The sequence below is a fragment of the Pan troglodytes genome, chromosome 17 (genome assembly GCF_028858775.2).
Source record: "Pan troglodytes isolate AG18354 chromosome 17, NHGRI_mPanTro3-v2.0_pri, whole genome shotgun sequence".
NCBI lineage: Eukaryota > Metazoa > Chordata > Mammalia > Primates > Hominidae > Pan > Pan troglodytes.
The window spans coordinates 21,774,893-21,797,938 of NC_072415.2; the positions used below are offsets into that span (position 1 = coordinate 21,774,893).

General features: G+C 36.7%; 1 protein-coding gene across 5 annotated transcripts in view; it reads right to left on the reverse strand.

The window, feature by feature from the left end:
* The window catches only part of NDUFV2 (NADH:ubiquinone oxidoreductase core subunit V2), a 31,919-nt gene that overhangs the window by 3,101 nt on the left and 5,772 nt on the right, over positions 1–23,046 (reverse strand). For 2 of the 5 annotated variants that reach the window (XM_016933185.4, NM_001071786.1), the window contains 6 exons: positions 13,337–13,402; positions 11,863–11,925; positions 11,661–11,777; positions 8,564–8,732; positions 6,233–6,342; positions 4,307–4,383 (listed from right to left, as the gene is read on the reverse strand). In XM_016933185.4, coding sequence (XP_016788674.1) covers positions 4,307–4,383; positions 6,233–6,342; positions 8,564–8,732; positions 11,661–11,777; positions 11,863–11,925; positions 13,337–13,402 — 602 coding nt within the window. Of the gene's footprint in view, positions 1–4,306; positions 4,384–6,219; positions 6,343–8,563; positions 8,733–11,660; positions 11,778–11,862; positions 11,926–13,336; positions 13,403–15,345; positions 17,821–23,046 lie in introns of those variants that run through there. The other 3 variants (XR_001711141.4, XM_063795471.1, XR_010151840.1) reach the window with 3 other exon arrangements.

A 23,046-nucleotide genomic window follows, 5' to 3' on the forward strand; every position in this document is an offset into this window, starting at 1 on the left:
TCCTCTTCCTCAGCCTATACAACATGAAAATGATAAGACTTGTACTATGATCCACTTAATGAAGAGTAAGTATATTTTCATTATGATTTTAATAACATTTTCTTTTCTCTAGATTATGGTAAGAATACAGTCAGTATATAATACACACAACATGCAAAATATGTGCTGACTATGTTATTTGTTAAGGCCTTCAGACAACTGCAGGCTATGAGTAAAGTTTTGGAGGAGTCAAAAGTTACACACAGATCTTCAACTGCATGAGCAATCAATGTCCCTAACGCCCATGGTGTTCAAGAGTCAACTGTATTATCTTACCACTGCTTTAATATTTTCAGTGGTCATTCACCAACGATAATACAAAAGCAGTTTTGAACCACATATAGACATCAGTCTTTTACTAATTTTGGCCAGGGTAAGACCTGGCAGTGGTACTCAGGAATCAGTTACTATTGAACCAGTTTAATTCCTCTCGGTTTTTCATTACAGAGACGCACAATTAGTACCTCTTTCAAAGAGCAGAGATATTTATTATTAAAATACCAATAGAAAAGAATTAGACAGCTTTGGTTAATTTAGAGTAACTATAACTATATTATGGTTATTGCTATCCCAGTCTCTGTCATTGTCCTATATATCCAAGATATTGGGTAAGTAAAGTGAAAAGTTCTTGTTTTCATATGCTGACAAGACATTCTAGTATTGCTATGTCCAAATACAAGCTTTATATAATACAGCATTGGTGGATGCTTGCAATTATTGAAACCTAAGTAGACTTTTGTCTGCTTTTTAAATAAGAGGTAGTAAGTAAAAAAAGAGATTCAGACACGAATAATTTTGAAGTATTTGGCTCAAATCCAGAACACTGTCAAAAAAATCTCAGCGAAAAACTATTCATGATTACTGATAAGTAACATCCCTATTATTATCAGATGTTGTTGAAAATGCTTGAGTACTTAGTTCCTGCTTATTGTTAAAATACAATGTTATAGTACCTCATATTACAAATAACAGATTTTAATTTCACCCCGATAATGTCATCCAGATTTATAACTTTAAATACTACCCTTAGTAACTGATGAATCCCCAATTTGTGTTTCCAGCCCTAACCTATTCCCTATATTCCAGGTTCGTATCTACCTATCAGCATCATACCATGGATGTCTTAACAGGCATCTCAAACTTACTATGTCTAAAACAAAATTTGACTTTTCTTCCCCAAACTTGCCCTACCACAAATCTTCTCTATTTTCGGTAAAGGAACCTCAGAGATGCTCAAGCCAAAAAGCTGAAAATCACTCATAAATCCTTAGTCCCACATATCTACTAAATTCTAATCTCCACATAGCAACTATGGCAGTATTTTAAGATTGCTCATTTCATTCCCTACTGAAAACATTCCAACAACAGTTTTTATTATATTTAAGATTCAGCCCAGATTACTTATCTGGGCTCTTATCTCCTCTGACCCCTTCCACTGCTTTCTTTCTTGAGCACCTCACTGCAGCCATACTGTTACCTTACTTTTCTTCCAGGACCCTGATACATCCTCTTTCCCCTCCCTGGAACATTGTTCCTTCAGCTCTTTACATGGTTCCTTCTAGCTCTTCATTCAGGTCATGGCTCAAATGTTACCACCTCTAAGAGGCCTCTCCTCACTAAATTTACTCCCTATCTATCCCCTAACACCTGCTACATTTTATTGTGTAGCCTTTTTATCACTCACATATTACACTAGTCATCTGTCTCCATCACTAGAAGATATATGAGAACTTTATCTTGTTCATAATTGTATTCATAACCTAAAATAATGCCTGACACACAGCAGGCACTCAAAAAAATTTGTGAAAAAAATTACTGTTGAGTATTTAATGTAATGTGACATAACAAAGTAAACAAAGCAGCTATCAATTTGTGTGGCAGGAGAGTAATACTAGATTAATATGAACCATAGATCCCACAGTTCACAAGAAGCAAAGCAGAAGATTCTAAACGCCAAAGTGGCCGGGCGTGGTGGCTCAAGCCTGTAATCCCAGCACTTTGGGAGGCCAAGGCAGGCAGATCACTTGAGGTCAGGAGTTCGAGACCACCCTGGCCAACATGGTAAAACCCCGTCTCTACTAAAAATACAAAAATTAGCTGGGCATGGTGGTGGCACGTTCCTATAGTCCCAGCTGCTCGGGAGACTGAGGCAGGAGAATCGCTTGAGCCTGGGAGGCAGAAGTTGCAGTGAGCCGAGATCACACCACTGCACTATAGCCTAAGTGACAGAGCAAGACTCCATCTCGGGTGAGGGGGGGAGTGGGGGGGAGGAAGCCCAACACCAAAGTTATGACTATAGAATTCAAAACATCTAATCAGAAGAGAGGGGCCATCTAAAGAACCCAAGTGGATTTCACAAGGAAATCTGCACTTGAGATATTCTTTAGAGTACCCAAAAGGTGAAAGAAGTTATGGGCTGAAGTACAAACCTAAGAATAGCATGAATTTATTTTAAAATACCTGAATCCTAAAAAGCAGATGAAGCTTGTGGAAAATATTATGAAATTTGTACTTTTTGGGGGGACAGTGTCTATTTAAAGCAAGAATAAGTAAGGGATAGGAGCACTAGCTAAGAAAGATACTGTAATGATAGATGACTAAAGGTTTTACTTCAGTTGCCTCCATAAAGGAGAATGATTTTTCACCAGGGAAATGATTTACCTCCTAAAAAAGGGGATATACCCAAGAAAGTGAGGAATTAGGAAGAAAATGCCAACACTCTTTAAGCAAATTCAATTCTATAGGCTCAGGTTGTTAAGAACAGTATACGTTTCTTAGAAAAGAAAGTAATGGTCAACAGGGGCCAGCTAGCATTTACTAAACTTAAGTTATCCTGAACTGACCTCATTTTCTCATTAAGTAGGGTATTATTAGTAGTTTTAGAGAGCAAACTCTAGAACCACTCATACCGTCTTAGTAATTCTACTTCAGGGAATTGTTACTTATAATAAAGCTTAAGAAAAATATTTTAAAACGGGAGTAAGAGCGCATCACAGCTGTTTTAAAACATTAGAATACCGTATGGACATCAAAACCTCCAAATGTACTGAGGGAAGAAAAAATTTATATACATAAACAAAAAATTTGAGGGATTATGACTAAAACCATGCGAACATTTGCTAGTATTAAGAGAGAATTTTGAGTGATTGAACACATACATGGAATAAGGGTTTGTTTAAAAGTGAAAATCCAAGTTCATAACTAAAAGGAAAGTAATTAATGTAACACAAGTATGGGACGGGAGCAACCTGGATAAATAGTGAACAGAAAAAGATCTAGGTATTATGAAGTGCAGTTAATTGTGTAATGTCTCTGAAGTAGGAGTTGATGTAATTAGGCAGAATTATTACAAGCATAATGTCTGGAACAAAGGAGGCAGTCCCACAATGCTCTGTGCTGCTCAGTATATATCTCAAAATACCATGATTAGGCCAGGCGCAGTGGCTCATGCCTGTAATCCCAGCACTTTGGGAGTCTGAAGCGGGCAGATCACGAGGTCAGGAGATCGGAGACCATCCTGGCTAATACAGTGAAACCCCGTCACTACTAAAAATACAAAAAATTAGACGGGCGTGGTGGCTGGCACCTGTAATCCCAGCTACTCGGGAGGCTGAGGCAGGGGAATCACTTCTACCTGGGAGGTGGAGCTTGCACTGAGCTGAGATTGTGCCACTGCGCCACTGTACTCCAGACTGGGTGACGGAGTGAGACTCCGTCTCAAAATATAAATAAATAAAAAAGACAAAAAACCATGATTAGTTTAAGCATCACATTAAAGCATTAAATAGTCACTAGCCAACTAGAAAACCCACAGAGGGAGACCAAAGCTATGTCATATGAGAAAAACAATGAAACAATTGTGGGGAAGACAGGGTAGCTATTTCAAGTAATTGAAGAGCTGTCATTTGGAAGAGGTACTAAAATTATCTTTTGTTGATTCAAAGGGCAGAATTGGATTTTTAGGTAGAAATTGGAGATGGTCTTTGGGTCAATCTTCTATCAGTATGAACTTTTAAATAATGGAATAGATTTCTATTTGTAGTAAAATTTCCTTCTCTATAAATATTCAGGTAGGTATCGGATGATTATCAGACAGGGTTTTAGAAAAAAAATTATTCTTGCTCTAGATGAGATTCATATAGATAATACTATCCAAAGCTCCTGCCAATTCCTATGAACTTAAGGTATAAAATTTTTTAAATCAAGTTTATTTGAAAGATTAATTTAGGTGAGCCACTAAAACTTCCTATATATAAATAAAGCATACCTTGGCCCAGGTTTTGGGATTTTGCCAGCCTTGAGCTCATCAATAATTTCTTCAATATCCTTAGCTGTCAAATCCTCCTGGAAAAAAAATTAACAATAGTCATATTTAAATTACTTTCTTTTATATCGATATATTTATAGAGACAAGGTCTCACTATGTTGCCCAGGCTGGTCTCCAACTCCTGGGCTTAAGCAATCCTCCTACCTCAGCCTCCCAAAGTGCTGGGATTACAGGTATGAACCACCACGCATGGCACAAAATTACTTTCTACGGCTGAAATCTGTAAATCCCTAATGCCAGTGATTTTATTGTCTGTCTCAGCTCACAAGATAGTTACCAAGGCATCAACAATTAAGTAACTCCTATATATAGTACACACTGCTAAATATAATATGCAACAAGAGCCTGCAGCTGAAGAGGCAATACAGAATATTGCTCTGAATTGAAACATATTTGCATTTGAGTTCTGGCTCTATCACTTACTAGCTAGTAATCTTGGACAAGTTACCCAGCCTCCCCAAGTTTGTTTGTTTATTTGTAAACCTAATTCAGCACGTTTTTGAGGATTAATGAGAAAATATATAAAGTAGAACAGTGTCAACGTACATACTAAATAAATGCTGTATTATTGAAGAAACAGTAAGGTACAAAGTAGCTGTAGTAACTTGTTAAGTAGATGCCTAGTATCTATCGTAAAGATCTAACTACTGCTAACTGAAAGAATACCTATCTCAAACAAATCCATCTACAGGCTACTATATTTAGACTTAACAATGCTTCACACAAAGCCTTGACTGTCTAATTCCTATTTAAATCAAGAAATAAGTACCCAGATGCCAAATTCTCAAGGAAAACCAAAGAAAGAAAGTGGAACATCAAGCAAACTTTGCTTCAGAGTTTCAAAGCTTAGAGGGGCAAGGGACCCAGCCAGCCCCAGAGAGTCTAACAAGAGACCATGTAAGCTACACAAAGTTAAGGTCCCCAAAAGCTTTAACCTCATTATAAGAGTAAACTGTCCCTCAAAGAAAACTGCTAGTCTGGAACCTTTCACACCGGAGGAACAGAGGCCTAGGGTATAAGGAGAGGGGCTTTTCTGGGGCCAGCAGTACTGCCAGGAGCAGGAGAGAAACAAAGCAAATCCCTTCTTAAAAGAAAATCTACCTTAAGTACAGTCCCTCCAAAATTTCCATAAACAAATTTCTAAGAAATATGAGCTAACAAGGTATCTTGAATGAAAACGGTGATATAATTAGGGTAGCAAGCAATTTTTAAAGAAATAACTAGAAAACGCCATATATATGGATATTAAGAACATTTTTAGAAACTTACAGGTCAAAGAAATCAAAATGAAAAACAAAAAAAAAACAGAAACGCTCAATCAAAAACAAAAAAGACTGCAAAACTTGTGAGATCCAGCTGCAGTACTTAGAGGTATGATACCATCTCTATAAAATTTTTTTAAAAAGCCATACAACATATTAGTATAGCTGCATACATATATAGACACAATTTATGATAATGGTTATCTCTGGGGATAAAAGGAAGAGAAAAAGATTTGGGATGGAGTATTTCACCTGTATCTGTAGCTTATTTCTACAAATAATGATGATGATGATGATAGTATCTGAAGTAAAATGTGGCAAAATATTACTCTCAGTTAAGTCCTGATAGTTGGCTACACTAGGATTATTTTCTGTATTAATATCCAAATTATTAAATTTTTCATAATCTAAAGTTTTAAAATTTGTCTTCTGAAGTTAAATGCAAAAATGTTTAAAGAATTTTTTAAAACCTGGATATTTATGGTAACCATTTCTTCTAAATGAGTAATTCAGAAACCAACATCTAAGGACACAAAATCAAATATTTAAAATGTTTTAAATATGACATCATACAACTTTAACTTGTATTACCTGAAATACTCACATAGTAATTGTCATTTATTTGAACCATTGGTGCGTTCACACAGGCCCCTAAACATTCCACTTCTATAAGAGTGAAAAGTTTGTCAGGTGTAGTCTCCCCAACCTTTATTCCTAAAAATACAAATAAACACTCTAAGGACCAGGTTATATTTTAATAGTCATTTGGTTTAAAAAAAAAAAAAAAAAAGAATTTTTATAGAGGTATATTAAAAGTTTAAGACTATTAAGTTTTTTAAAAAGAGGTATATTAAAAGTTTAAGACTATTAAGTTTTTTAAAAAGAGGCCAGGCGCGGTGGCTCACGCACTTTGGGAGGCTGGGGTGGGCGGATCACGAGGTCAGGAGATCTAGACCATCCTGGCTAATATGGTCAAACCCCGTCTCTACTAAAAATACAAAAAATTAGCCAGGTGTGGTGGCGGGCGCCTGTAGTGCCACCTACTCGGGAGGCTGAGGCAGGAGAGTGGCGTGAACCCAGGAGGCGGAGCTTGCAGTGAGCCGAGATTGCGCCACTGCACTCCAGCCTGGGCAACAGAGCAAGACTCCGTCTCCAAAAAAAAAAAGTTTTTTAAAAAGAAAAAAAATCCTAGGCCAGGTGGAGTGGCTCCGTCCTATAATCCCAGCACCTTGGGAGGCCGTGGTGCGAGGATGGCTTGAGCCCAGGAATTTGAGACCAGTCTGGGCAACATAAGGAGACACAGCTCTACAAAAAAATTAAAAATTTTTTTACAGTAGTAAAACTTTTTTTACAGTAGTCATGATTGTGCTACTGTATTCCAGCCTGGGTGACAGAGCAAGACTCTCTCAAAAAAAAAAACAAAAAAAAACCTCTTTATGTAATTTTAACATTCAAGGAAGTTTTTAGTGGACTTGTTCCTTTAAAAGCAATCAAATTTCAGAGGACTTATCACCAGTGTTTACTGTTATACAGCAGTGCATCAGGCTGTATTATTTTCATTTTGATTGTAATAATTAAACTACTAAAATCACAGTCACATTATCAGATTTGGCAAAGACTCAGAAAACTCCTAACGTCAAAGATTATTAAGGGATGTGAAGAAAATGGGTAGTCTCATACATTTAGGGAAGGCATTTGGGAAAAATACGGTAAAGTCTGACCCTACAATTCTACTTCTTGTAAACAATCTCAGCATACAACAGGACAAGTATGCAAAGATGTGTGTGTACATCAAAGTAACTGTTTGTAAAAGAAAAATGAGGCAGGCCAAGCATGGTGGCTCACACCTGTGATCCCAGCACTTGGGAGGCCAAGGTAGGAGGATTGCTTGAGGCCAGGATTTCACAACCACCAGCCTGGGCAACATAGCAAGACCCCTCTCTACAAAAACAAACAAAAATCAATTAGCTGGGCTTGGCAGCATGCACCCATAGCTACAGCTACTTGGAAGGGTGAGGTAGAAGATCACTTGAGTCCAGGAATTGGAGGCTGCAGTGAGCCATGATCCAGCCACTGCATTCCAGCCTGGTGACAAAGTGAGACCTCAACTCAAAAAAACAGAAAAAAAAAAATGAGGCAGACATATATATTGTGCTGTAGAAATACAGCCAAAATAAAGTCTAAAGAGCAAGCATACATGTAGTACATTTATATATTTAATAATTAAAATGATATAAAATCTACAACTAATATATCCAATTGTTATCAGGATTTATACCTTGATGGTGTTGGGGGTGGGGGGGTTTGAGCCAACTTCAGCTGTTTTATACATTTCAATACCACCCAGCGATTTTTACAACATGCACATATTATATTCAATAACAAAATATTACTTCATTTGACATATATAGTTAGAAGTGTAGCAATGGCAGTTTTGTAGGGGAAAATGCCCATTTACTTTTAAAATGCTAATTTACTTTTCAAATGCTACTATAATAACATCTGTTTCAAATTTCCCTTCCCAAAGCATTCTTACTATGCTTGTATCTTATTTGTTCCATGACTTCTTTAGAAGAATATAAAGACAATAATGGGTCACTTTTTAATATACCACATGCTGTCATAGAATAGTAAGTGAAACAATTTTCTAAGTGAAACAATCTTCTAAACAACGAATATTTTATAACTTCTACAAGCATTTCAAACATACTGATTAAAAAAGAAAAAATTAAAAACTCAGCTTTAACACTAAGAACTGAGGAAGAATACCAAATAGGAAGAAATAAAGATGTGGAAACACAGTAACACAAAATATTACTAGGTAAGTACAGATCCAATAAGATGGCAGAAGTTGGAAATTTTAGATAGAAATGTATCAAATCTAGAGAGACAATTCTACTTTTTATCAGTGTTACAAATATCATGTATTCCCTACCAAGCTTTTTCTGAATGGCCTCCAGTATGCTGTCAGAGTTTCGAAGCATGCAGGGTGTAGTAGTGCAGACCTGAATGTGATACTTTCCAACTGGCTTTCGATTATACATTGTATAAAAAGTTGCTACTTCATATACTCTCATTGGAGGTACTTGTAAAACTTCTGCAACCTAAAATATTAGGACATTTAAAAATAAGATAATTACAGTGTTAGTAATGGAGCTTTAATTATGTTGTACAAAGTATAATTTCAATATTGTCTCAATTTGGTAAAAACAGAAAAGTTCTTCAAGAGCAGAAAACATACTTGTCTTGGATAACTGGGAGATATAAACTCTTCAATTTTTGCAGACAATGTACTTACACTTAAACCATACAGAGCCCGAAAGTTAATGGAGTTAACAGCACTTCCTATTTCTACCCTACTTCTCACCTCTGTAAAAGGATATTCTTTTTCTCTAAATCTTTAAGTATTTCACTATTAAGAATTTCTACTTTGATCATGTCAACTCACATTTTATAATCTGTCTAAATGGCAAAAAATTGATGGCCAAACCCCAATAAAAGAAGCAATTAGATTTTTTAAACCCTCACCAATTTTTTCCAAACAGCCTACATACAAATGGTACAGCAACAGAAAAAAAGGTTGAAAATCAAAGCTCACTATTGGCCCATATTTTAAATATGTAAACTCAAAATTTTATATCTCTACATATATGTATACACATATTATCATACACAATCACACACTCCTCTCCCAGAATCCAGCACACTACTTCTATTTCATATCACAATACTCTTTTGAAAGTTGAATCATATAGTCTAGTACTTTCTAACCCTTCACGTCAAGACATTAATAGAAAACAATTGTTTTGACATTCTGGTGTTCAGGACTAAGGGGATCACTAACTCAGCATCTTTTCTTAGGGCAAGTCTGTTAGGGAAAATGAGGATTTCTAGCTGTTTGCCAGGGCTGGTCCTTGTCTATCGTGATTTATAATTCTGTCTACAACTTTCTAGGTGACCTATTATCATTAAGACTTACTATCTGGCATTCTTAAAAATTACACATATATCTATATTCTAATATAAAAGAAGAGCGGGCATTTCAGACAAGTATGTTAACTTTCTCATATTAGGAATTCTAAAGGAAATATATTCTCAAAAGACATCTAATCATGGCTCACTTGTGACAGATAAAGTAATTGTGCTATTTCATTCGGCAGTTCTGAATCAAGGATGTATCCCTGAATCTGGGGAGCTCTCTATCAAAATATACATGCTGGAACCCCACCAAAGGAATAATAAATCTGGAATGAGGCTCTGACTGTCTAATTAGGAAAAGACTCCTTCCTGGAATTCTGCACATCTCCCTACACCTTAGTGATGGTTAAATAAATAATTATTAAGCTTCTGGATATTTTTTGTTGTAAGGTTAGGTGTTTCATGGGTTGGGGGGAGGGGCAGTAACATTAAAATAAAAGTCCCAAATGTAAAGTACAAAGAATCTTGAGTCTATTCCCTATACCCTACACTTCTTGCCTTTCCCCCACACAAATCCAACCCTAAATATAATAGGACAATATATAAATACATATTTTTTAAGAGATAGGGTCTCACCATCTTGCCCAGGCTGGTCTTAAGCTCAAGCAATCCTCCCACATCAACATCCTGAGTACCTGGGTCTACAGGCATGCACCACCATGCCTGTCTTATTTTTTAAATGTTTTCACTTTCAGTTTCTTATTTATTTTTATTTTGCTCTGCTAACGTGCCACTCAGCAAGATTTCCAACAGGCTTACCATTACTAAAAATATTTTTTCAAAATAATAACATTATAATTAGAAACATATACCTAAATCATTATAAAGTTGGCTATTTTAATTTTAAAAAATGTTAAGTAACTTCCCAAGAAATACATAATTTATCGAAGAAATAACCACCTATGTTTACTCAGGATAGTAACTCACTAAACTTGCTTTATAATATTTTTCATAGGGAAAAAATACCAGTGTTATAGTACTATACAATGCAAATAAAATAAAATATCAATAAACTAAATCTAAAATTTGCATTTAGGATTCTATTAGATAAATTGAGGACATTCCTATTCTCTCAGAAAGATGATTGTCTAGCCTAAGAGTTATAACCAAATTAAGTTTAGAAAGTGGTAAGAATGAAGTACAACAAAATCTCTGTTATAGTCAGTCAAGTAGAAAATGCACTGATTTAGAAATGAATTCAGTCCTAGCACTACCGCTCAGAAATCATAACTTAATAATTAGAAGAGGTCTACCTGGTTCAAAACTTTCATTGCCAATGAGGAAGTTCAGAGAAAAATCAGGTGTCTTAGTTCTAAGTCAAAAATATTTTCCATTATATAACACAGCTTAATGGTTATGTGATTCTCATCAGAATCAAATAGTATGTGGTTTGTGTATGGCACTTTATAAATGATAGGCTGTAATACATCACCACACAAATGTAGTTATTTGTATTAACAGGATACGAATAAACTTGAAATTTGTATTACTGCTCAAAACTATTAGAAAAAATGAATCTTATATGAATAGAGTAACTTCGAATAAAATGGGTCATCCATAGCATTTCTATAGGTCGTTGATTCCAAAGTAGCATAATCAAATTGTATAAATATCACCTATTATACAGATTTTTCTTACAGCCTACAGCCAAAGATGTAAAATATTAAAAATTTTCATACTAGTGAGCAGATCTTTTTTTCTGTAATTCTAGTGTTTAAATATTACATTAATTTTCAGAATATCTTGACACTAAGTTATACACATTTGGAATCTTTTATCTTTCCTTTGACCATTTCCTTCAAAAGGAAAAAAAAAAAACACATACCCTCTTTCACCATAATGCCTTCCTTATTTCCTGCAAGGTTAGAAATCACCTCTATGCATTAAGGGAATGAACAAAAACACAAAGACAATTTAAGGAAACATACAAATGGCTAAAGGGCTCCAAAATCCTAGATTCTGACACTGGAGATGATCAGAGTAATTTCTATAAAAGGAAATTATCATACACAATCTCTTCTCTTTTAGAACTAAGGCAAAAAGGAATCCAGTACCTTGTTCATAGCAGAGATGGGCAACCACCCATTCTGCCTTTGGGCTAAATCCAGGACTGGAAGAACAGCTGCTGCTTTATGGCCTTCTGGATAGTTTTTTACAATTGCCTCTATCCTCTGTATAAAAGAAAGAACATCATTTTATACATCTAGAAAATATTACCTATTTGGTAAATTAATTATAATGTTAATTTAGCCGTACCTTATAGTTTTCTGGTGTGAAATCAAATGGAGTATCAGGGTTATTCTCAGGAGTATCTCTGTGCTACACAACAAAAACAGTTTTTCAGACTTATCCAAATTCTCTCAAGTGTGAATAACACTGTACATTACTATACTATTACTTATTGTTTAATCTCTCCATTTTAATTCCAACATGATATATACCACCCTATCCTTCCATCAAAAAGAATGTCTAAACACACATTTGATGAGTATGATTACCAAAGTAAAGTTAGCAGAATTTAAAAATTTACAAAGGACCATTTAAAGAATAAGAGAAGTACCTTTAGGACCAAAAAAACCCAAACAACAAAAAGTGTTATCCAGCTTCATTAGAGAATAAGATCTTCTGATAGAATTACCAAAACATTACCAATTATTGGAAGCCTTTATGAAATTAAAACACAAAATTTTAAATGTGAACATATGTGTATTTTCCCAAAAGCAAGGGTATCAGATTGTCAAAGGGATCTGGGATCCAAAAGGGTTAAGACCCATTACTTTAGGAGGGTACAAAATGACCATCTTAAAAAAAAAAACAAAAAAACAGCACCATCTCTTTCCCACGTTTTCCATAATAGCCAACAGCAAGAAGCTTTATCTCTTCTTAAAAGAGCAGAAGCAGGCCCTCTTCAAAAACTGACAAGAAATGGCATGTCAACAGGAAATCAAATGAGTCACACTGAGATTAACACTTACGATCAATTAATGTTATGTATGTGTGGTGAATACAGAAATGAATCTCTTGATATGTTAACTCTCAGAGTTCTGCTTTTTAAAGGACATAAGCCAAAAGAGGAAAGAAAACAGACACTCTGGACAATGATCTCAAATATGTGGCCAATTTGATGCTTGATATATAGCAGGAAGCTACTTCTTACACCACTAACTCTAAATCATCACACAAGTCCACTATATTGCCTTTATACTAGATTAATCCCTGAAAACTGCACCTTGTCAGAAAAGGGAGATATCTTATCCTTTCCAAATTGTGCAACTAATCTGGGGAGTTCATAGACTTCTATTTATAGTTAAAACTCCGGAAACTAAAAATATAAAGACCAGCTGCTAATCTAGTTACTACATTACTAAAATCCATGAGTTTCAAACTAGTGTCATTTTGGGATTCAACAAGTTACAATCTCCAAACTCTCAGTAAGCCAACATGACTGAGAACCCAAAGTGTGATGAGAATCAGGTTAGGGCTCACACAGTAATTTCACTGGAAATAAATTCTTATTCCCAGAGTTTTCCTGATACTAATTTAAACTCATGAGGTTCAACTGGAACCAACATCTTTTGAAATGTAGTAAATTCAATTAGCTATATGTAAATTCCCACGATGACCATCATATATCAAAGACAATGGTATTTAAGATATTTTGGATTTTTACAATGGATTTACCCCAATTTCCAAGTCTTTTCTTTCCAAAGAAATCTAAGTAATTACTTACCACAAATAAAGCTCCTCCAGCTCCATTTTGCTTAGCTGTCTTATGCAAATTCCTTACATGTCTTCCCTAAAATTTAAAATTTTAAGAAAGTTTAGTGAATCATAGCCTTAAAAAATGTTTCATAAAGAAATACTTTAGGATTCATAATTTACAACAATGGAATCAACTTATAAAAGATCTTAAGAAATATGGTATTCTACCCTATCCATCTCTATTTCAGGAGAGTTATTTTACAAATGGAGATTCAAAGCCAAGGTTCACCCACCTAACATCACACACACCAGTCAATAGGAGAACCAGGACAACCCAGATCTGCTGACTTGTGTACCTTCCTGCCACGCTCTGCTGGCATGCATTTGGAGAATTAATGTACTATTAACTTCTTGACTTTCACTTTTGTCTGAATCAACTTGGATGCCAGCTTTCACTTAGTGTGAACCTTCATAAACATGTTTTCATTCTGTACAAATGAGTCATATACTCTGTACAAATGAGTCAACTGTATCCTCCTTTTCAATCCTTTACTAAATTAGTTCTGAAACTCCAGCCGTAAAAAGTAGTTTCTGGCCGGGTGTGGTGGCTCATGCCTGTAATCCCAGCACTTTGGGAGGCTAAGGCAAGGAGATCACGAGGTCAAGAGATCGAGACCATCCTGGCCAACATGGTAAAACCCCATCTCTACTAAGAACACAAAAATTAGCTGGGCGTGGTGGCGCACGCTGGTAGTCCCAGCTACTCGGGAGGCTTAGAGGCTTAGGCAGGAGAATCGCCTGAACCTGGGAGGCAGAGGTTGCAGTGAGCCGAGATCGCGCCACCGCACTCCAGCCTGAGCAGCAGAGCAAGGCTCCGTCTCAAAATAAAAAAAAAAAAGTAGTTTCAGAAAGCTATTTATGATGCTATGCGGACTGACAATGTTCAGTTGCTTTGGAAGGAATCTGATTATTCTCTCAGCTGCATTTCATTTCTCTTTGCCCTCTTGCTCCTACCCTCCACTCCTACCCTGTCCATCGCCCCCAAGTATTTCAACTACTGTTCTGGATTCCTCCAATTTCTGAGTTCTACTAACCGCAGACGGCAGAACACTGGCTGGGTTAAACCAAGCATGGAACTAGCAAAGAGTTGGACAATTCAAAGGCAAACATAGAAGAAAGTAAACGGAGTAATATAACACAATAGTATATTTAACTTTACCCTAGGTCCAAATGATATTTCAGTTGAAGAAATATTAATAAATAAGTTTACATGGAACATCTGCTTTAATTAACAAGAGAAGACTAAGGTACAGGATGTGAGACACACATACAAAAGATGGGAGTGATAAATATCAATTTCAGGATAATTGGAAGGCAGGGAGGGATACAGTCAGAGGTGCACAAGGGGGCTTTGATTGTGTTGGTTTTGTTTTGAAAAATTGACTGAAACTAAAATTTAGAAGACAGTCGCTGTCATCTTAGCTCAGAAAATTTTTTTAATCGAGTAACAATTTCTGAGTAACATCAGTGAGTTACTTAACTAAATTCTGAGAGAAAAGACTGTATACTTATAATAAAAGAAGGATTAATTTTAAGAGTAGGGAAAGTATTCAGTCTTCTCCTAATTTCTGAACACTAACATTTTCTGTTTATTGGCTTTTTATCCACTCCTTGCAGGTTGTCCTCAGGGCTCAGTTCACACTCCTATCTTCTTTTCTCTATAAAGCCTTTGCCTCTGAGAACTCATCCATTAACTTGACAGTGATGAGTCTTAAATCTTACACACGTTTGATGACAAGAGGCTAACAGCCTGAAGAGATCATAAATGCATTTAAAAAATGAGTAAAGATCATGAACAAAAGTTTCACAGAATTCAAATTGCTTAGTAGTAACTAAAAACATACAACTTAAAATAACATTACTAGTTATCAAACTACCAAGTATCTTTTTTCTTTTAAGATAGCATTCCATTCTGTTGAGCATATAGAGGAACAAGCAGACTTAAAAATTCATATAGCCTTTTAGAAAGCAAATTACCATGATATATGGAAAGCCTAAATAAGTGTCTTTTTTTTTTTTTGGAGACGGAGTTTCGCTCTTGTTGCCCAGGCTGGAGTTCAATGGCATGATCTCGGCTCACCACAACCTCTGCCTCCCGGGTTCAAGCGATTCTCCTACCTCAGCCTCCCAAGTAGCTGGGATTACAGGCATGTGCCACTACGTCTGGATAATTTTTTGTATTTCTAGTAGAGACGGGGTTTCTCCATGTTGGTCAGGCTGGTCTTGAACTCCCGATGTCAAGTGATCTGCCCGCCTCAGCTCCCCAAAGTGGTGGAATTACAGGCGTGAGCCACTGCGCCCGGCCCCAAGTGTCCATTTTTTAATTTAGTAATTCTAACCTAGGTATTTTTCCTGCAGTACAAAATGAGGATAAAGCTTTACATGAAAACATGTTGTTCCTATTATGTTTATTGCAGCAAAAACACAACCTAAAAACCCAATCTGAGCAGGTTTTAACTAAATACTAATAATTCTGACACTAGAACGTTATGTAGCTAACAAAAATATGTCGTAAAAATAATCATGTAGAAACTGGAATCAGGGTTAAACAAAACAAAAAAAACAAAAATGCATAAATCATCATCCCAATTACATTAAATACAGACACTGATTAAAAGACTAGAAGGCCATAAATAATTAAAAGTGCTTATCTCTTATTACGATGTTAATGAAATAAGGGACTCTTATTTTACATTTTTTATATTTTTCTCTATTTTCCAAATTTCCTATTAGCATGGATTAACTGGCCAAAAAAATCCTACTTAAAATAAAACACTCATCAGGTATAAGAAAAACTTATCTCTATTGTAAAACCTATTTCTCCTTCTAACCTCCTTGTATATCAAATTAAATACCACCAAATGTCTAAATTAAAATAGCTTCCATTTTGGATTAATATTTGATCCCTTTCTCATTAATCCAAGATCTGTCATGTACTTTTACTTAAAATAAAAATATAGAGATAATCTTGAAAATTATTCTTTAGGCTTATGTTGCTACATATTGGAAAATCTATTCTGAGGCATTCTCTTGCTGACTTGTAAAGCTCTGGATACGCACATGAGTTCACAGACATATTTCTAAAAGTGGTTTGAAGTCCAAATCGTTGAAGACAGACTACTGATTGAGAAGGGTCAGGATAAAATAGCTAAACTCTAGGAAAAAGACAGACTTTCAGATTTTTCATAGTTGTTGAGGCCTTGGGTTTAGATTACCATTCTGCCACTTACTAACATCTCACCTTGTACAACTCACTTAATTTTTTTTTAAGCCTCAATTTCTGTACCTATAAAACAGGGTTATCTTCTTATTGGACTATTTTGAGATGTAAGTAAAGTTTCTCTGAAAGTACTATATAACCTGTAAAGCATTATCACCTGCTTAACTGACACAAGGATAAAACATTTGATAACTAAAAAAAAAAAAAAAAGATCCAAACAACTGCATTTTAAAACTACACCTATTTTTTAAAAATTGTGCTGTTAGTTGACTTTATCAAAGAGTTACTGTCAAACACAACATACTGCCAATATTCTTGCATTTGCACATAATTATTTTTTCTTTATATCCATATGTATAAGGCTTATACTTTTTCTAGTAAAATTATAATGTATTTGATGGTTAAAAAACCATCTACTTCTCCACTGAAATTAATTCATAAATTTCTCTTTTAGTTAAAGTGGGGAAGGAGGAAGAAATAGGCTGGTAGAAAGATTTCCATGGGTCTTAGGTTTGTGCATTTGGTGAGCAGCAGCACTGAACAGCTTTTGTTTCAGACCATCTTTTCTATTATTTTTGTACAAAATACCTTCTCCTGGGGCAAAAGTTGAGTGAGTTTTCTTACAGACAGGGTTTCCCAAGCTCAAGGTCCCTTAGCAGTGATGCACAGCACTCACCTGGGCTGTTCCATGTCACTCCCGTTGTAGCAGGACAAGCCACAGACAAAACCCCTCAGACACTGAGAAGGAAGGGCTTTATTCAGCCGGGAGCTTTGGCAAGACTCTTGTCTCCAACAACCAAGCTCCCCAAGTGACCAATTCCTGTCCCTTTTAGGGGCTCACAACTCTAAGGGGGTCTGTTTGGGAGGGTCGTGATCGATTGAGCAAGCAGGGGGTAGAATGGAACAGAACAGGACAGGGATTTTCACAGTGCTTTTCTATACAATGTCTGTAATCTATAGATAACCAATTAGGTCAGGGGTTGATCTTTACCAGGCCCAGGGTGTGGCACCGGGCTGTCTGCTTGTGGATTTCATTTCTGCCTTTTAGTTTTTACTTCTTCTTTTTTTGGAGTTAGAAATTGGGCATAAGACAATATGAGGGGTGGTCTCCTCCCTTACCGTGAGATATGAATGTCAAAGGGAACTAACATGAAGTTCATGCTGCCTACTGACCCAGGATGCTGCCTCCTGCCAGCATCCATGAAACTGAGGCAGGTTAACTTGTTAGCTTACAAATGGGGTAAAATTTCAGATCTGTCAAAGTTCTTAAGAAAGTCAATAAAATCTAGAAATGTGCCAGTTTCCATTTTTTACTGCTTTTTCTATCAAAATATCTCAACAGAGACATCATAAAAGAAACCAGTAACAGCTGCTGTCTCTAAGGAGAGGAATCAAGATCTGGAGTGGGAAGAAAATTTAGTCTTTACTGCCAGGCAGAATATTAAACACTTTCCATGAAATACATCTCTTAATGCTCTCAAGAAGCATTAAATACCTATCAAGTACCTATGTACCTATGAAGTACATACTGTTATTATTCTGTTTTTACAAATGAGGAAACAGGCTCTGGAGCTGAGCTTTTAACTGTTTTGTTATATTGTCTCTCCATATGTAGAGTATTTATGGAATATTAGATAACAGTGATACATCCCACTTTCAGAGGTGTTAGAATGTGGAAAGTTAGAAGGTGGGATGTATCATGGGTTAACATATATAATATATGCAACATATATTTTTTATCATAATACATATTCTTGTATCCCTACTCTGTACTGTTATGTATATATACTATAATATGTAGCCTTGCTTACTGTTTGAATTTTTTGCCATTATATGTATTACATTTAAACTTTTAAAAACCAATGAAGGGCCGGGTACAGTGGCTCATGCCTGTAATCCCAGCACTTTGGGAGGCCAAGGCAAGCGTATCACTTGAGGTCAGGAGTTCAAGACCAGCCTGGCCAACGTGGTGAAACTGCATCTCTACCAAAAAATACAAAAATTGGCCGGGTGTGGTGGCGCACACCTGTAGTCCCAGCTACTCAGGAGGCTGAGGTGGGAGAATCGCCTGAACCTGGGAGGTGAAGGTTGCAGTGAGCTGAGATCACACCACTGCACTCCAGTCTGGGTGACAAAGTGAGACCCTGTCTCAAAACAAAAACAAACAAAAAAACCCAATGAAGTCTTTAGTTCTTTCCCTGTCTTACTATCACCACTATTTCAGACATTATTTCATGTCTGTGCATTACTGTAAGTCTTCTGGCTGATCCCTTTTTCTCAATCCAAAACATCCTGTCTAATATCACCAAACTAATTTTAAAAGTACCATCCTTCTGGCCAGGCACAGTGGCTCACGTCTGTAAACCCAGCACTTTGGGAGGCCAAGGTGGGCAGATCACAAAGTCAGGAGTTCGAGATCAGCCTGGCCAATATGGTAAAACCCCATCTCTATTAAAAATACAAAAATTCACCGCGTGTGGTGGTGCACACCTGTAGTCCCAGCTACTTGGGAGGCTGAGGCAGGAGAATTGCTTGAACCCAGGAGGTGGAGGTTGCAGTGAGCTGAGATCGAGCCACTGCATTCCTGCCTGGGCGACAGAGCGAGATTCTCTATCAAAAAAAAAAAAAAAAACCCTTCTGATGCTGAGTGTGGTGTAAAAGATGACCAACACCAAACACGTTCTAGTATATGAAATGTCAATTTCATCATTTCTAAAAAACACATTTTCCACATTCTAGCACCTCTGAAGGTGGGATGTATCACTGTTATCTAATATTCCATAAATATCCTATGTATGGAGAGACAATATAGCAAAATGGCTAAAAGCTCAGCTCTAGAGCCTGTTTCCTCATTTACAAAAACAGAAAAATAACGGCATGTACTTCATAGGGTTCTTGAGAGCATTAAAAGATGTACTTCAGGCCGGGCACAGTGGCTCATGCCTGTAATCCCATCACTTTAGGAGGCTGAGGCGGATGGATCACCTGAGGTCATGAGTTCGAGACCAGCCTAGCCAACATGATGAGACCCCATCCCTACTAAAAATACAAAAATTAGCTGGGCGTGGTGGCACGTGCCTGTAATCCCAGCTAACCAGGAGGCTGAGGCAGGAGAATCGCTTGAACTCAGGATGCAGAAGTTGCAGCGAGCCCAGCTCGTGCCACAGCACTCCAGCCTGGGCAACAGAGTGAGATTCTGTCTCGGGGGAAAAAAAAAAAAGATGTACTTCATGTAAAGTGCTTAATATTCTGCTTGGCAGATGGTAAGTACTGTATTAGTGTTGGCTATCATTAGCTATTATTATTAGAAGTACTATGTGTCAGGCACTAAGCTTTTTACACATTATTTAATTCTTAAAGTTTCCTGCAAGGTGGGTATTATTCCCAGAAATTTAAATGAGTTATGAAAACTTCTCAAGATTAGGTCACATCACTAATTATTGGCAGAAATTATGTTAGATCCTAGGGCCAGATGACTACAAAGGCCATGACCTTATTATTAGCCACCTGACTGTTTGATGACATCAAAGCTTTAAAAGAACATAGTAGGTCTAAGAAACCAAGGAGTTTAAGGAAGAAAATCAGGCCTCCATATATACAGGCAGGCAGATAAGAAATGAAAAGCCCTGCCTCCTTGGCTTACAATGCTCCTGTTAAGAGAGAAAGATGTAAGTTATTTAATCTTTTTTTAATCCTTGCCACCCTTCTCTTCTATTCCTGCAAAAAAACCTGAATGTATACACACTAGCATAACATTTGAGCAACTTAATTTCAAAGTCCGAAGTCGACCTCTTCAAAATTGTATAAGAAGGGCTGAGATAATGTGATGCAAGTTATTTAATCTTTTTTTAATCCTTGCCACCCTTCTCTTCTATTCCTGCAAAAAACCTGAATGTATACACACTAGCATAACATTTGAGCAACTTAATTTCAAAGTCTGAAGTCGACCTCTTCAAAATTGTATAAGAAGGGCTGAGATAATGTTTATAAAATAAAAGAAGCTGGCCAGACACGGTGGCTCACACCCATAATCCCAGAACTTTGGAAAGCCAAGCCCCATAGATCGCTTGAAGCCAGGGGTTTGATATCAGCGTGGGCAACATGGTGAAACCCTGTCTCTACAAAAAATTCAAAAGTTAGCCAGGCATGGTGGCACATGCCTGTAGTCCCAGCTACTTGAGAGGCTGAGGTGGGAGCATCGCTTGCGCCCAAGAGGTTGAGGTTGCAGCAAGCCATGATCATGCACTGCACCCAAGCCTGGGAGACAGAGTGAGACCCTGTCTCAAAAAAGTAGTAAGTAAACAAACAATAAAGAAAGAAACAAACTAAATAGTGAAGATAAACTGATAAATCTTAGCCCTCAGTTTTTTTCAACTGGCATAAACTGTTATTCATCCCTATCAAGTTACAGGTGGCCTGAAAATGGCTTTGAAAATTGTTTTTTTGGTGTGTTTAAAGAATATCACCTATTTTACATTCATTGTAATGTCTATGTCAGACACTTTCAATAAAGGAATAAAACATTAAAAGTTCTCATTAACATCTTTACACTACTTACTGGGCCATTTCAATTTTGTTTCACTTTGAAATAAAGAGGCATTCCAGGACCAGGCTTACAACTGGAAAAAACAACCTAGCTAGGCTGGAATGATTCAAAGAATAAGCTGAGTTCCCACCCACCCCCTTCTTTGACTACAGTCTAGTCTTTTCTCTAGAATCTAGCTTCTCATTAGACTCTGAAATGTCTATACCTCAAGAAATTCCAATTGAGTCCAATTGAAAATCCAAGTAACTTCCTTTTTTTAAGAAGAAAAGCATGCAACCAAGTAACTTTTTTAAGTAAATAAGATCATAACCTAATATACAGCTCAAAATTAACAGTGGGTTTGAATTCTAGCTTTTTTTTTTTTTCAGTGTTTCAGAAGGAAAAGAAAAGATTTAAGCAGGCCAAAACAGTGACTGCCTTTTCGTTGGAGTCAAGTAAACTTGAGTGCCTCTGTGTTAAGCTCTTCTACATACTTTTTTTCGTCGATTCCTAAAAAATCTGTAGTGAGTCATTATTTCCATTTTACATTTAGAGAAACTCAGGCTCAAAGACAGTAACTTGCCCCATACCACACAATTAGTGACAGACCTGGATTTTGAGCCCAGGCTCTTTGAATCTAAGGACCCTGTGCTCTTTCTACCAGCCTTTCCCTTTTACTGTCACTGGCAATACCAATAGCTCAAAATGACAAAAATTAAAGTTTTATATTCTCCCCAATAGGATTCCTTAATTGTCTTTTCATGGGCTCTACTCTTTTTCTGAATTTCTTCTGTTGTTCAAACAATACTACCATCCAACGAAGCTCACTTTTCAGTTCTATCAGACATTTGCGTTATAAATGCATCCAGCTAAGAGAAGTTAATAAGAGACTAAGAAGCTGTAAGACAAAACTGACAGAAGCAGTAATCTAATTAGTCAGAAAGACAAGACTAAGGTCAGGCAATTCAAAAACCCTTCTTTTTTCCTTTATTAGAGGCCAACTAAGGCAAGGAATATACCTTTTAGATGATCCCTAATATTTACAGATTAAATCCACCAAGATATCTATTTGCCTGTGCAAGAGTCACAGTGCACACGTGAAACATCTCTAGTGAATCCAAAGTGGTCTGAGGTCCCTCCGTGCCTTCCTCTCACTGTTCACAACATCTGCTGACTTGTTACCTACAGCCTCCCCTATTGCCAGCTCAAGCAAGAAAACTGAAACCTCCTAAAAATGTCAGGGTCTGCAATACATTCATTCAGACTAGGTAATTTTACATTTTAAAAAAATCCTTGAGGCTGGGTGCAGTGGCTCATGCCTGTAATCCCAGCACTTTGAGAGCCGAGGCAGGTGGATCACTGGAGGTCAGGAGTTTGAGACCAGCCTAGCCAACATGGTGAAACCCCATCTCTACTAAAAGTACAAAAATTAGCCGGGTGTGGTGGCACGCACCTTTAATCCCAGCTACTTGGGAGGCTGAGGCAGGAGAATCGCTTGAACCCGGGAGGCGGAGGTTGCAGTGAGCCAAAATCACGCCACTGAACTCCAGCCTGGGCAACAGAGTAAGACTCTGTCTCAAAAAAAAAAAAAAAAAAAAAAAAAAAATTCCATGAAAAACAAAAGTTTTTCAGTGCATTTTATTTTAACAAAGTTGATGCTGGGTTAATAATTGTGAAATCTATTTCAAGGATAATCATAAATACAAATGCTTACTCTATGTCAGATCTCATGCTGTAAACTACAAATCTACACTATAATTCATTTATTCCTCTCAGCAAGCCTACCAAGTAGGTATTATCATCTTGTTTTACAGGTGAGAAAATTAAGGCTCAAAGAAGGGGGAAAAACTTTCCCTAGATCACACAGCTAAATAAATGAAATGCCACATACAGATTTTCCTGACTTCAGTACATGCCTTAACCACTAAAATTT